Here is a 12,941-nt window from a genome sequence, read left to right as displayed (position 1 = left end):
CTAGTAATCAACAATTAAAAGACCGGTTTGGCTCAGTGAATGGGATCGACAGTATCAATTTCCCATTAATAAATAGAAATTATATTCAATAATATGCACATATACCTCTTGACTCTTGCTAAGTGAAATTGATTAGCTGAAATAGTCTGTCTAAATGGTGTTGGTAGGGAGTTTGGGTTGAGAAGATTGATGTGCAAAAATGTACAATAAGGCTAGATTTAAAAGCAATTAATATACCCACCGATCAACACACCTTTTGGAATCTTTACAAAGCTGGACACATTTCCATATTTATAGATAAAGATTATATAAATAAAATATCTAAAATATGGCTATATCTGAACTGTCAAAATTCTATAGAAACATTCTAAGAACTAGAATATTATAAGAAAATAAAAATACTATAACATTAAAGAATCTAATTTAATTAACATAAAAAAATAAAGGAGAATACAGAATTAGAAACCTGTTTAGCCCAATGATGACTTGCTCTTGATATATTATTGAATTCCACAAGATCACTTACATACTCCACTTCTATGAGAAAATACATCTCAAACCATTGGTATACTGTACATATTGATGTGGCCGTTGTGTCTCAGTGAAATTTCTGCAATGTAAACAATTTTGCTGATACATAGTTTTGTATGTAGAATAATATGACTGTAATTATTTCTCTGACAAATCACTGGAACGTTCAGCTGACATTCTGCTGCTACTGAAGGGTGACATTTTGTTGTGTTCTTAATTATGTTTATAGAACTTTAAATTGATTTTATTTCCACTAATTACTAAAGGGCCAGTGTAGTGTTAAATAGTACTTGACGCTAGAGGTAAAACATAAACAGGCAATAATGTTTTGTCATGTAATGCCTACCTTAAATTTATTAGAATGCACAGCTAAGCAAATACTTTGAGTACAAAGGAGTAAGAAATATTTTAAAGGATGTGGGGAAGGTGTTTTATTTTCTTTCAGAAATAAGATGAATCATCTTCATTACATTCTAAAGCACAACTAACTTTCTGCATAAATCTAAACTGAGACATCTGTGGTGTAATGTATGAGAATATGTTCTTAAGCAGAAGGCAGAATGCATCTTAATTCCCCTTACCTTTAACCCTCCTGAGATATTTAAGGGTCTCCCATCTTAGAAATGGATTTGATTTAACCTTTATGCAAGATTAACTAATCCTTAGAAATTACTTCCAACCAAATTTACAACCAAAGTGTTAGGATGCAACAGGCAAATGAACTGAACACTGTCTGCATTATTAATTTATAATATTGTCATTATTCTGTTTGGTGACCTGGGAAGTTAAATTTTGCATGGATTAAGTCTTTACCACCTTGAACTTCACTATGTAATTTTTCCTATTCTTTGTTCTTTTTAAAGAGTCATTTTATGTACATGACTCTACAAAATCTTTGCGGTCCTGATTTTCATATGTAATCTGCCACACTTCCGGCACCTATTACATTAGCAATGTCTGCTTAGTGACTGACAGATCAACGCAGGGGTAGCAATCCATATGATTCAGGGATCTTTGGGAATTCTTCTTAGCTATAGGATGGGTACTGTCAAGGCAAAACAAAGCTTCAAAGGTGATTCCAGTTAAGTAAATAACCTTAAAAATGTCAGTTTCCATATTACCCTTGTTTTCCAGCAAAACAAGGTCTGGCTGAGGTTTCCATTCCCTTGTGTAAGTTAAAGTTACTGGTTCTGTCAATATTATCTTCTAACCTGAACAGCTCAAGTAAAGGTCTGCTTATATTAAACATGTTGGTTTTGTCTTCATGATATTTTAAACAAGATTAAGAAATTTTAGTGAGTTCCAGAACAGTCAATAAATACACTCCTTTATTTGTGGAATCTTAATCAACAGAGATTTATAATGCTAATAGTTATACAATGTCGGCCAAATATAGATACACTGGTCTTATTTAAAAATATATTAAAAACAAACAATTTATTGCTTATACAAATGACAGAAATATGTACCAATGCTGAAGAAGCTGTGTAAAATTAACAGAATAATCTTAATTCAAGGATGAACAAGAATGTAGGTAATTTACATATTTTGAATTTAAAAATACAGATGTCCTTTAGAATAGTTTTCTCTGTTTTATATTAAACAAGTCTACAAATGGAGTACAGAATGAGATGTAGAGTCTCAATCATTATGTTTCTGCAAATTATTATAATACTCCTATTTTAAAATGTTTGTCATAATTCATTATCAGAAAATAGCATAGTTAAAACAAACCTTTTTCTCCGAACACATGTATTCCATTCTGAAAACTGATTTACATTGCCCAGCTGTTCCATGTTACATGCTCAGCATAAGAAATACAAATAAATATCCCATCTATATGAATCTAACAATTGACCTTCAGCTTAATAGACTTAAGTGTAGAGACCAACATTGTTGATATAATGAGATTTTTTATCACTTACAAAATTTGATGTATTATTCTCAGAATCCTACACTGACCTTTCCCTATAGAGTATGATAGTGAAATGTCTCTGTAATTGTTTGGTATTCTATGGACAATTGACCTTGGAACTGTGGAATCAACTGTCTATTTATCTGGAAAATTACAACATGCTAAAATCAGATTATACTGATTTACAAGCCCCTACTTTAGCTGCCAATTGTGTATTGGGCATAGTAGACCTTGTCTCAGCAAATACCTTACAGCTGCAAGTGATGAATCACTCACTTGATATTTCCTTATAAATTACTGCAGTTAGTGAAAATGTAAGACATTCATACCACAGCTCAATGTAATACAATACTTTCCATAAATGACCAAAAGTCAAAAGTACTGTTAATTCCAGCTTCATTCCACATACATTCTAATTCTACTCAGCGCTGCAATATTTTCTGATTTTTATAACAAAGCTAAACTTATCACACAATGTGATTTCTTATAAGCAATCTATAATCATGTTTTCTAAAACAAAATGTTTCAGAAGTCTGTGCAATCCAGGACCTGTGGACTCACTCTATGAAAATTTGTTAACAGCGACAGATGTATACAGTATAAATACTATACCATACACCCTCACTGCGTTCACCTTATTTGAAATTAATTTATAATATTGGCAATGTTTATATACACATCTGCCCTCTTCTTCATCATTCAAAAAATAGTCAGAAAAACCCTTTTAAGCCAAAATTACTTATTCCATTATGTACTCTGCTTGCATAATTTCTTCAATGATACATTTTAAAGAGAGCATCCAGAACTCTTTTGTATATGTGGTCTACAGGTTTTAGGGCAAACATTCATTGTATCTTACTTCATAGATAAAACGTCTAGACTCACTTTATCATTACAAGATATTAAAATCAACATTAAACTGACACCAAAGTCCAAAAGATTTGTGCAATGATTTGTATATCTGACCTCTTAATTGGAAACATAATTTAATGATGCCTGAATGCTCTTTAATGTAGAGTCATATCAGTTCCATTTTGTACCTACTGTATACAGTATGTACTGCAGTGGTTACAACGTATGATGCAAGTTGTATCAGTACTGAAAGAAACTTGGTTAAATTAATTTCTTTTCAAAAAAGATTTACGGGGGAAATTGGTAACATTTCAGGAGAAGAGTAAATCTGTACCATTAAACAGAACATAAAATTGTGCCTTTGTACATAGTCTTTTGTTCTGCATCTTTAGAGAATTCCGTTACTGAAGGGGGGACTACTTTTTTGAGCAAAAGAAAGGGCTCCACGGGTATAAAGTTCCCATAGGGAACAATGATGAAAGTTTCACCTTGCAGAACATGGGTGTAACGTTAACTGGAATATTGTGGATCAAAGACTTGTAAACAAAGTAGGTGGAAATGCTGTAAGAGTATATGTGATCCAGAAAAGGACATGTTCCTGAAAGAGACAGGCCAGTTTAGGAAACACAGGAAACAATTATAATGACCAAAATGAAGTGTAAATGTTTTCCTCAAATTAGACAGAAATTATTGCAGTAGAAGATTACAAATGAAGCCAACATGAAGGAAATGGCTATGATAGCATCTGTCAAAAAAAACAAAATCATTAAAATTCTTTCTAAAACACACCTTGGTCTTGTGTGAATTAATAGATCAAAATCAGAGTACAGCAAAAATGCAGGTCTAAATTCTTTAAAAACATATCCCAAGACTAATTAAAAAAAATATGAATTTGACAAGGAATACATATGGTAGAATACACAAAAAAGTAAAACTTTTTGCTTTCATGCTACTGGACCTGATGTACTCCCTCAATAAAACTTTAATAGCCTTTTCCTCTGGAGAACAACAGCAAGTTGGACCACTTATGAAAATGTCAAAGGGGTGTATATGTTTTTATGGGAACATGATGCAGGGCAAGATGAATGTATATAAGAAAAAGGCAACATCAAAATAAGCAGATGTACAGTTATGCTGCTCTAAATGCCCCAAGGAAATCAACCGAAGGCACATCAATATCCAGAGCATCAGAAGACAGTTGTCAAGAGTTGGTCAGTATGGCAGCACACCATTTCCATCATACACTGACTGCCCATTATGATCTTTATGAAGTGTCCTTCTGGGGGGTCTTGATCTTCAAATATGAGTTTGAAGACTCTTTTCTTTTATTAGTTACTAAGCTCTTTATACTTGTACCATATTGCAGCAGGTTACAAGCCTAAGCTTTATTGTCTTACATTATTGAAAATCTAGATTCCTGAAGCCATTTCCCTTAGGTCAAGCTTTGTCTGAGAATACATTCTCATTTCTCCATGTGTAGTGGGCTGTACTGCGAGAAGACAGAGGAGATTGTGCCAGTAATACACTTAAATCCATTTTAGTTGACTTACTACAAACTTCAGTCTTTCCCAATTGCTTCTCTTGTGCTACAAGTAATTCCTTGATAACTTCAAAAAGCAGCGTCAATGAAACCTATGATTAAAAGGAACACCAGAGGCAACTTAAGCACTGGTGTTGTGCTGTTGTAATACAAGATAAACTGATTGCTACAGTATTAAAATAAATGAACATTCTTAACATAAAACCAAACTAATTTATGGAACAAAAGCACCTTGTGGCTGCAATTTATCTCATAACGAGCTTTAAAAACAAGGATTGAGGATTCAAAAGTTAGAAATATTTTTTTTTTCTGAAGCAAAAACCAATGATCAAACTGAAATTACAGAAAAATCTACAATGAAGATGAACTTTTAGAAATAAAAAAAGATGGAAGTGACTCTGAAGAGTATAAAATAACAGCGAACAAAAAAACTACTACAAATCTACTCAGCATGATTCTGCGACACCATTGTTTACTTTTGAATATTGATATTTTAGATGGATTAATTTTTATCTGCAGTATTCCCAGATATCAATATTCTTAGACATTCAATGGGTCTCATTCAATTTGCTTTTCATCCAATGGGTTAATTACCAAATTACACTTCTTTTAAAGTGAAGTGTACACTTTCACTAGCTAAAAAAAGTGCAATAAAACTTTGTTTAAATGATTGGAAAAAAGTTAGGTTTATCATAAGCACATTAAAATAAATGAATAAACATTAATTTTAGAAAGAAGAATTCAAATGTGATTTATTAGTAGCTGGTATACAAATGTTTACATAAAAATATTAGAAAAAAAGGAAAAACAAATCAAGTTAAATTAGGCTTGGAAAACAAAAAGTAGAGCAACTTTTTTTTCCAGAATTCCATGGGAATGTTTCTACACTGGTCAAGGCAATTACTGCTATGATTCTATTTTTCATACTGTTACTTAAAACATTTTTAAAAACACCAGGAGAACATGAGTACTTTCATTATATTCCAAAAATAACAATTTTCCCATAATCTAGTCTACAATACAGTGCCACATAGCTCAGATCTGATAAAACTGGACCCTCTGACATGCATACACAATTCTAAGTAAACTTACGGTGCTCTAACCTGTCTCTTAAAAATAATATTTACCCTCAAAACATATGATGGACTGTACATTTAAAAAAATACACTGTAATGTTGAAAGATTAAAAAAAAATACTTACCCTGAATGCTGTAGAATGATATGCGGTACAAGATTAATGTAAATCAAAAAGCCTGTGAACAGAGTTATACAGTAGTTGTTCAAACAATCACCTATATACTGTACATTTATATGCAAATATAATATATATTTAAGACAATCTTCCAGCGTGATATCATGTGAAGACTTGCAAAACACTCTAAAGAAAAACATATTTGTTGCCAGATCCTTCATTTCCACTGTTCAATGATTAAAGTCAATGTAATTTAAAATCCATTTATTATTAAATATTCAGAGGTTTTCAACAATTCAACAATTTCCAACCACACTGATCCTCACAAAAATACAATACCTGAATCAGTCATTTCCCTTTAATGCAGGTGTAAACAGTCTCTTTATTTCTAAACAGCTGTCAGTAAATGAAAAAGAAATACAAAATTTCAAGAATGCTTTCTACTTACATACTTATACAAACAAGAATTTCTTTTATCAAAAAAGCAACTAACTACATTTCCATTTTATTCTTCAAACTATGTTAATACTACAACATATCTAAAAACCAAATAAATTCTTATCCAGTAATCATGATTAGAATTCTAAACATTTTACTTAAATTCTTTATTTGAAAAATAAATGAAATTAAGGTATCTAATTTACATGCAAGAAGTAACAAAACAGTATTAATAACATTGATCAAATAAGGTTTATCTTAAAAAACTGCATTAAAAATGTAATCAACTCCAATGTTTTACAATTACATAGAATAACATAATATTTCCTGATATTACCTTCTAAAACGTACAGTACATACAACATACATCTTACAGTACAGTAAGATATACAGTAGCATCCAAAATGTTCTCTCCCTTCTTTTAAGGCACCAGGGGTTTTGACAGCTAGCCCTTTCTGAATACTGGTTTGTCACATAATTTTAATTTGTGATTAAAGAAATACAAAACATGCCTTTTAGTTTCATAAAACAAGTCTTGTTAAGTCTCCACTTGTGGAAAAGATTCTACATTCATCTTTACAAAACTCATGATGCATTTCGGTATCCAGGCTGCACAGTGATTTTCAGAATCCCACAATATGGTTAATATGACCCTGAAAGAAGGAGAAAATTATCTTTACAAATTAAACGGTTTTAGTTTAAGTTTAAGTGACATACAATCCAATTTTTAACTGTTTTTATCCTCACTCAGTGAAGAAGACTAACTGGACAACAGAATCGACCAGAAACAAACATCTTTTTTATACCCATCATCACCTTGTAATCTGTATTTCCCATTTTATCTTACCTTAGTAAGTCCCTCTACTGTATTCCTGATGTCGTTGTGTTACACCAAATTAAAAAAAAAAGATGATGGAGAAGATTTTGAACAATTCCACAACTTCATAAAACACAAAAGACAAACTTCCCCTTAGTCAGCTCATGGGATTCTAAAAGACCACGATTAAGTATACTATCTGAAAACCAGAATTACTGTATTGTTCACAGTTAAAAATGCAAAATAAAAAATGACAATTACAATATCTTAGTCAAAAAAAACATTGAGCAAAAAATGGCACCTGTGGTTATTTTTAAAGACTTTTATAATGAAGAGCTATGTCCTCATTTAAATTATTCAATATATTGTAACTTTCATCAAAGTTAAAACTGGAATTGGGTGAAAATCACAAGGCCCTGTACACAGAATAGTCACTGAAGATTTTTTCTTTTTACTTCCAGAAGTGGATCAGAATATGATAATGTTCTCAAAATTATCCTTAATCTTTGATTTCCACCTTTTTTTCCTTTCTGAAGCTCATCACTAGAAAGTGGCTTTTTCTTAAAAGCACAGGTCGCTGTTCTTTTAAGACTAAACAGGACTAAACAAGACTAAAGAAGACATACTGTATAAACAAAAGCTCACAATTACAGTTTACAGACCTCGGTTAACATAGCCATCATGTCTCTGGAAGGCGAGAAGAAACCAAGAAACAGAAAGAAAAAGCACACAAATTCTAGGAGGAAATGCACACTTCTAACAAAACGTGCAAATCAAAGACTGGGAAAAACCTATTGGAATTTCAGCAGCAGAAACTGAAATGGTAGACATGGTTAATGATTGCTTTCTTAGTTTGTCGAAGAACAAAAGTCAAAGTTCTGTATTAATTAGCATCAAGATAGAAGATTTTAGATATCTGTATTTCAGGTACAAGAAGCATTCAAAATTCATTAATCTCCAGGGACCAAAGGCATTCTACCATTTGTACTTAAGAAAAAAGGAGATTTTATTCATAACCCATTAACTTAACTCTTCCAGCAGTTGCTCGAGACAGGGGAAGTGCTATTGGACTGGAGAATTGTTATATATTGTTAAACACTGTCTATACTTAAAAAGGGTGATAAAACTAAACCAAGAAATTACAAACAGTCTATACTGCAATGTTATGGAAACAATTATTAGTACTAAACTATAGGATGACCAATATGGAATTCTTTGAGGAACAGTATAAGCTTAAGATCTTACTGAACGTAAGATAGGGTGTATTTACATTTTCAGAAGGCTTTAGATCAAGTTTAATTCTTAAAATTACAGGCGGCAAGATTTTGGAAAAATGCATGTGTTTAAAAACTGGTTAATAGAAAATTGAGTGAAGATAAGAGGTGAATGCTTAAACTGGGACGGAAGTAATTAATGGAGTACCACTAGGATCTGTACTAGGGCCACCACTTTTCCTACTTTGAATTAATTATCAATCTGATGTATTTGTCAACAATCTTAACTGATTTACTAATCTCAAAACAACATGATTAGTAACCACTAGAAGCACCAAATGAAATTCAAAAAGATGTAGCTAGAATTGTGGGCAAACATTATTCAGATGTTACATATTGTGTTACATCCAGATAGTATAAACAAACTATAAATACAAGATGCAACACTTTGAGATTTAAGAGAGTTTCAGGTTTATGTTGACATCATTTAAATTTTCTAGACAACATAGGAAAGAAGTAAAAAAGCATACAAAATGATATTCAGTCAGAAACATAGAACTCAAATCTAGGGATGTTATGTTAATATTGTAAAATACAAAAGTTATTGGTACTGTGAAATCAGTCAAGAAAAGAACAAACAGATACACTCTGGCATTCAAGTGATTGTCCTAAACTGATAGGCTGAAAGAACCTAACCTTTTTAGTCTTCATCAGAGAAGACTATGAGAAGACCTGATTCAAATGCTCAAGGCCTCAGAAGCATTGATTTGAAATGGACTACTTCAGAAAGAACAGTGAATCACAAACCCGAGACCTCCTCTTACTTAAAACCTTTTTAAAATTCAGGTCTGAAAATGGAACAAACCTGCTCTTAATTTTCATTTTTGTCCTTGGTTGTTGGTTTAATTACTTGAAGCTTGAACAACCCTTACTTACTGTTACAACCTCTCAGGTTTTTAAATGCATAACAAATAAAATAACTTTCAAAACAGAAATTGATCTGGACCTCTTCTTCACAATATGTCTAGAATATATCTATCCTGCCTGGAGGATGAATAGCTAAACTCTACAAAATATTCCAAATGAAGTATTATTTTTTCATTAGAGTAAATTTAATTTATTTGAATATTCACTAATTTTTGGCCTTCTCAATGGATTCTCCAAGCTATATACAGTAGATTACAAGTTTGAAAACATATACATTCGAATCCTTTTCATGGACCACTTCCTTTATTAACACCATTTTAAAATAACATACATTCTGGTTTCTTGCATTCAGGACTCTTTGAACCTGCAATACAATAATTTCCATTTGCTAGGCAACTCAATAGTGTCTAAAAATGTTTCACTATGGGCCTAGAATGGTAGCTTGCAATGTTGACTTACTAGTAGCCTATATTATGTAAAATATGTATTAAATAAGAAGTGTAACTTCTTAAACCTGTGCGAACAGTAATTACAAAACTCAGAAAAAAAATACTCACAGACTCTCCAGCCTTGCAACGCAGACAGAGCTGTGCGAATCCGCTATCTTCAGATGCATACCTCTGGTAAAATAACATAGAGATGAGGTATATTTAAGATATTTCCCTGGCATTTAAGAAAGCACAATATACATAATAAAACACTATATGTATGCTTACATACATATACTGTTTTGTTTTGACCCTTACGACTAAACTAATGTTTGCAGAGTAACGGATTGTATTAATAAATTAAAACAGATAGTAACTGTGTTAATAACTGATGCCTATTTTATTGTTAAAGACCAAACATACTGGAAATACATACAAAATAACAAAGGAGAAAAAAAGCTGATGAGAATAAAACACTTGAATTACAAAATAAAAAAGCAAACGAGACATAAAAATACCATTCTTTCAAGGGACAGTCAACATAATGCCTTCAATAATACACAACATTATGGCTCTCTTTGTATAACATACAAAGCAGAAAGTAAGCTTCTCAGTTTTGAGTCTGGCATTTAGCATTAAAGTTAAAATTAAATGGGATTATATACAAGTGGATCACTTGTCACTCTTTGTTTCCTATTCCTTTCTGCAACAGATATATTAGAAGAGAAGGGAAAAGGTAACTGGGGTCAGTTTCATGTGCCTTTCATATTAGCCCATTTCATAGTGAACCCCTTGGGTCCAGCCATACAAATTCCACATACCTTTTTTGTAGAGAGGAAACCGATTTGAACACCTGATATTTCCACCAGGATAAATTGATTTTGTTTAGGGTGCACACCAGTTAGATTTGAATATAAAAAGTTAGGGGTTTGGTGTTTTTTCATGCACAAATTAGCCTTTGTCGCTCTTGCTACTTGTCACATATAACACTTTTGAGAATTTTAAATTAAAAACCCAATGCACACATTTTCACAAGCTGCAGTGGGTGTCAGTCATAATACATGACCGAATCAATAACATTTATTCGAGGTGTTTAGGTATAAATGAGAAATAAGATGCCTGAAATATGCACGTACTGTAAAACGACGTGAAAACTTCTCCTACCATATCAGAGGTCTGGGTGGAGGTAATAGAGAGGAAGGCAGTGCAGTTTGGATTCCGTGACCGAGGAAGAGACTGCTGCTGATGCATGTCCCAGGTATCCATGGGACTCTCTGTTAACTGTGTGCCCACAGCGCCATTTTCAAACTGATTACAACTTCCAGACCCACCGCAGAACCGCTTCTGGGAAAGGAGTCAAACAAAGCACGGTAACCCTTAGCAACGTGTTTGCCTTGTGTTGTTATTGGTAGCTATAAGTAACATTTCAGTTCTTACAAATGCTTCAAATAATTCAAGACACTGCCACTGTTCACTGAATGAAATAAATATCCACTCTTCCGAAAAAAAAGATGCACTCTTGGCATTGAAATATAAATATGCTGTCATTGACCTAATGCTGTAACAACCCAGCCTGAGAATTAATTTATAATACAGAGCACGTTTGATGCCGGCTACTATAAAAAGACGGTGTTTTGAAGGGGAAAAAAGGCTGAACAGAAAACTACAGCCTCTTTTTTAAAAGTAAAAAAATGGTCTATATTGAAGCTAAAAACTAACTACACGCACACTTCCAACTGCTTCAAGTGTAACAGCTACAATTAACCATAATAAAGCCAGTTGTGCTCACATGATATGAATGATATGATATGAAAAGGGACTAAACATTGCCAAGTTATTCTGGCAGCACCACCTTTAGCACTAAAAATAGTCAGCAGATATTTCAATGCAGTGTCTATCACAAGAGGAGGCACATAAAGGTCATACTACAGTACATATCCAGTTTGTAACTAACACATCAAGTGCTTGATTCTTCGAAGTATAAACATTGTAGCAGACGGGCGCTACGTAAATCCACCTTACATGTACGTCACCGATTGGCTTTCCAACCGGTTGGCGAAACACGCTTATGTTGTATGTCCTGACTTACCGTCTGGTTCACATTTACTTCAAGATCCTCTTCGTGGCGGCGTTTGTTCTGTGCTGGAACCATGCAATCCATCGACATTGCCATCTGATCGTACAAATCAATTATTTTCAGGCAAAGTAATAAAAGTTAAAAAGCGACCCCAAGGATAAGAGAACATAAACGATTGGATATTTTTATTTAAAAAAATAAAGTAAAATAGCATATGGGTTGGGATTGTACGTTAACCATTCATTTCCATCATTCAGTAATGCATTTCAGGTCTATTACCCTTCACTATAGTCCATCGGATACAACCTTGAGAGTTTTCTTCAGTTATCTTTTTTTCCGCAGCGGGAAATCACGTTACACAGAGCACTTCATTAGTACAGGAAGGACAACAACCTATCAAAGGAGACGCTAACCAGAAACGTCAGGACGCGCACGCCATACTTCTGAGGGGCAAGACGCGGTGATAGTTGAGTAACTGGGACTAGAACATATTTTGTACATATTAAATATATTTACGTTTAATAAAATAGTAATACGATTTAATAAGATATTTAATATTTTCTGTAGCAGTTCAGGCGAAATTCAGTAGTTTCCAAGGGAGACTACAGTGAATAAACATGGTGAAGTGAAACTCATTGCAATCCAAGTATACTATAACTTTATTTACCATAATTTATTAAATACTTGTTCATAACATTAACCTGAAATATCTGCAATAAATGTCTCTTTCTACTAAGTTAAAAAAGTTTCATTTTGCTCACGACCTGATGTTAATGTCTAAACATAAGTAACTCAAAGTGTTAATTGACAGCATCATTAAGTAATTTAGAATAAGTCTAAATTAGAAAAGAATATGTGATAATGAAATCATTACTGATATTTCAACTAAGTGGTCAATTAACAGTGTGATTGTAATCTAAGCTATATGGTATGTAAAAACGATTTTTAAGCAAAGTTCCAGAAATATTACGGCTACCTGTTATATTTTTCAAAAGTATAATTTGAAAAGA

The 12,941-nt window shown here is 32.7% G+C and overlaps 1 protein-coding gene across 2 annotated transcripts; it reads right to left on the bottom strand.

The window, feature by feature from the left end:
- Positions 1 to 6,279: 6,279 nt before the first annotated feature.
- On the bottom strand, positions 6,280 to 12,310 carry LOC148661387 (uncharacterized protein C10orf143 homolog). Of its 2 annotated transcripts, none has more exons than XM_088635049.1 (4): positions 11,944 to 12,310; positions 10,991 to 11,198; positions 9,984 to 10,046; positions 6,280 to 7,121 (listed from the first exon to the last, which is right to left on the bottom strand). In XM_088635049.1, the coding sequence occupies exons 1-3, from the start codon at positions 12,025 to 12,027 to the stop codon at positions 10,033 to 10,035; spliced, it is 306 nt and encodes a 101-aa protein (XP_088491175.1). In that variant the 5' UTR covers positions 12,028 to 12,310; the 3' UTR covers positions 6,280 to 7,121; positions 9,984 to 10,032. The 2 variants fall into 2 exon arrangements, with proteins under 2 accessions (XP_088491175.1, XP_088491174.1); XM_088635048.1 differs by having other exon boundaries at positions 11,019 to 11,198.
- Positions 12,311 to 12,941: the final 631 nt, after the last annotated feature.

Source organism: Lepisosteus platostomus, chromosome 6 (assembly GCF_059453375.1).
Source record: "Lepisosteus platostomus isolate fLepPlt1 chromosome 6, fLepPlt1.hap1, whole genome shotgun sequence".
Taxonomy (NCBI): domain Eukaryota; kingdom Metazoa; phylum Chordata; class Actinopteri; order Semionotiformes; family Lepisosteidae; genus Lepisosteus; species Lepisosteus platostomus.
The sequence above is the reverse complement of the archived record's forward strand: the minus strand, read 5'-3'. Positions and strand labels throughout refer to the sequence as shown.

Bases quoted from the DNA above. Each gene is read 5' to 3' on its own strand.
- LOC148661387 (XM_088635048.1), bottom strand. From the start codon at position 12,027: ATGGCAATGTCGATGGATTGCATGGTTCCAGCACAGAACAAACGCCGC. The intron at 11,199-11,943 runs GTAAGTCAGGAC...CTCCTTTCCCAG, and splicing joins AAGTAAATGTGAACCAGACG to AAGCGGTTCTGCGGTGGGTC. The intron at 10,047-11,018 runs GTAGGAGAAGTT...TTATTTTACCAG, and splicing joins CCACCCAGACCTCTGATATG to AGGTATGCATCTGAAGATAG.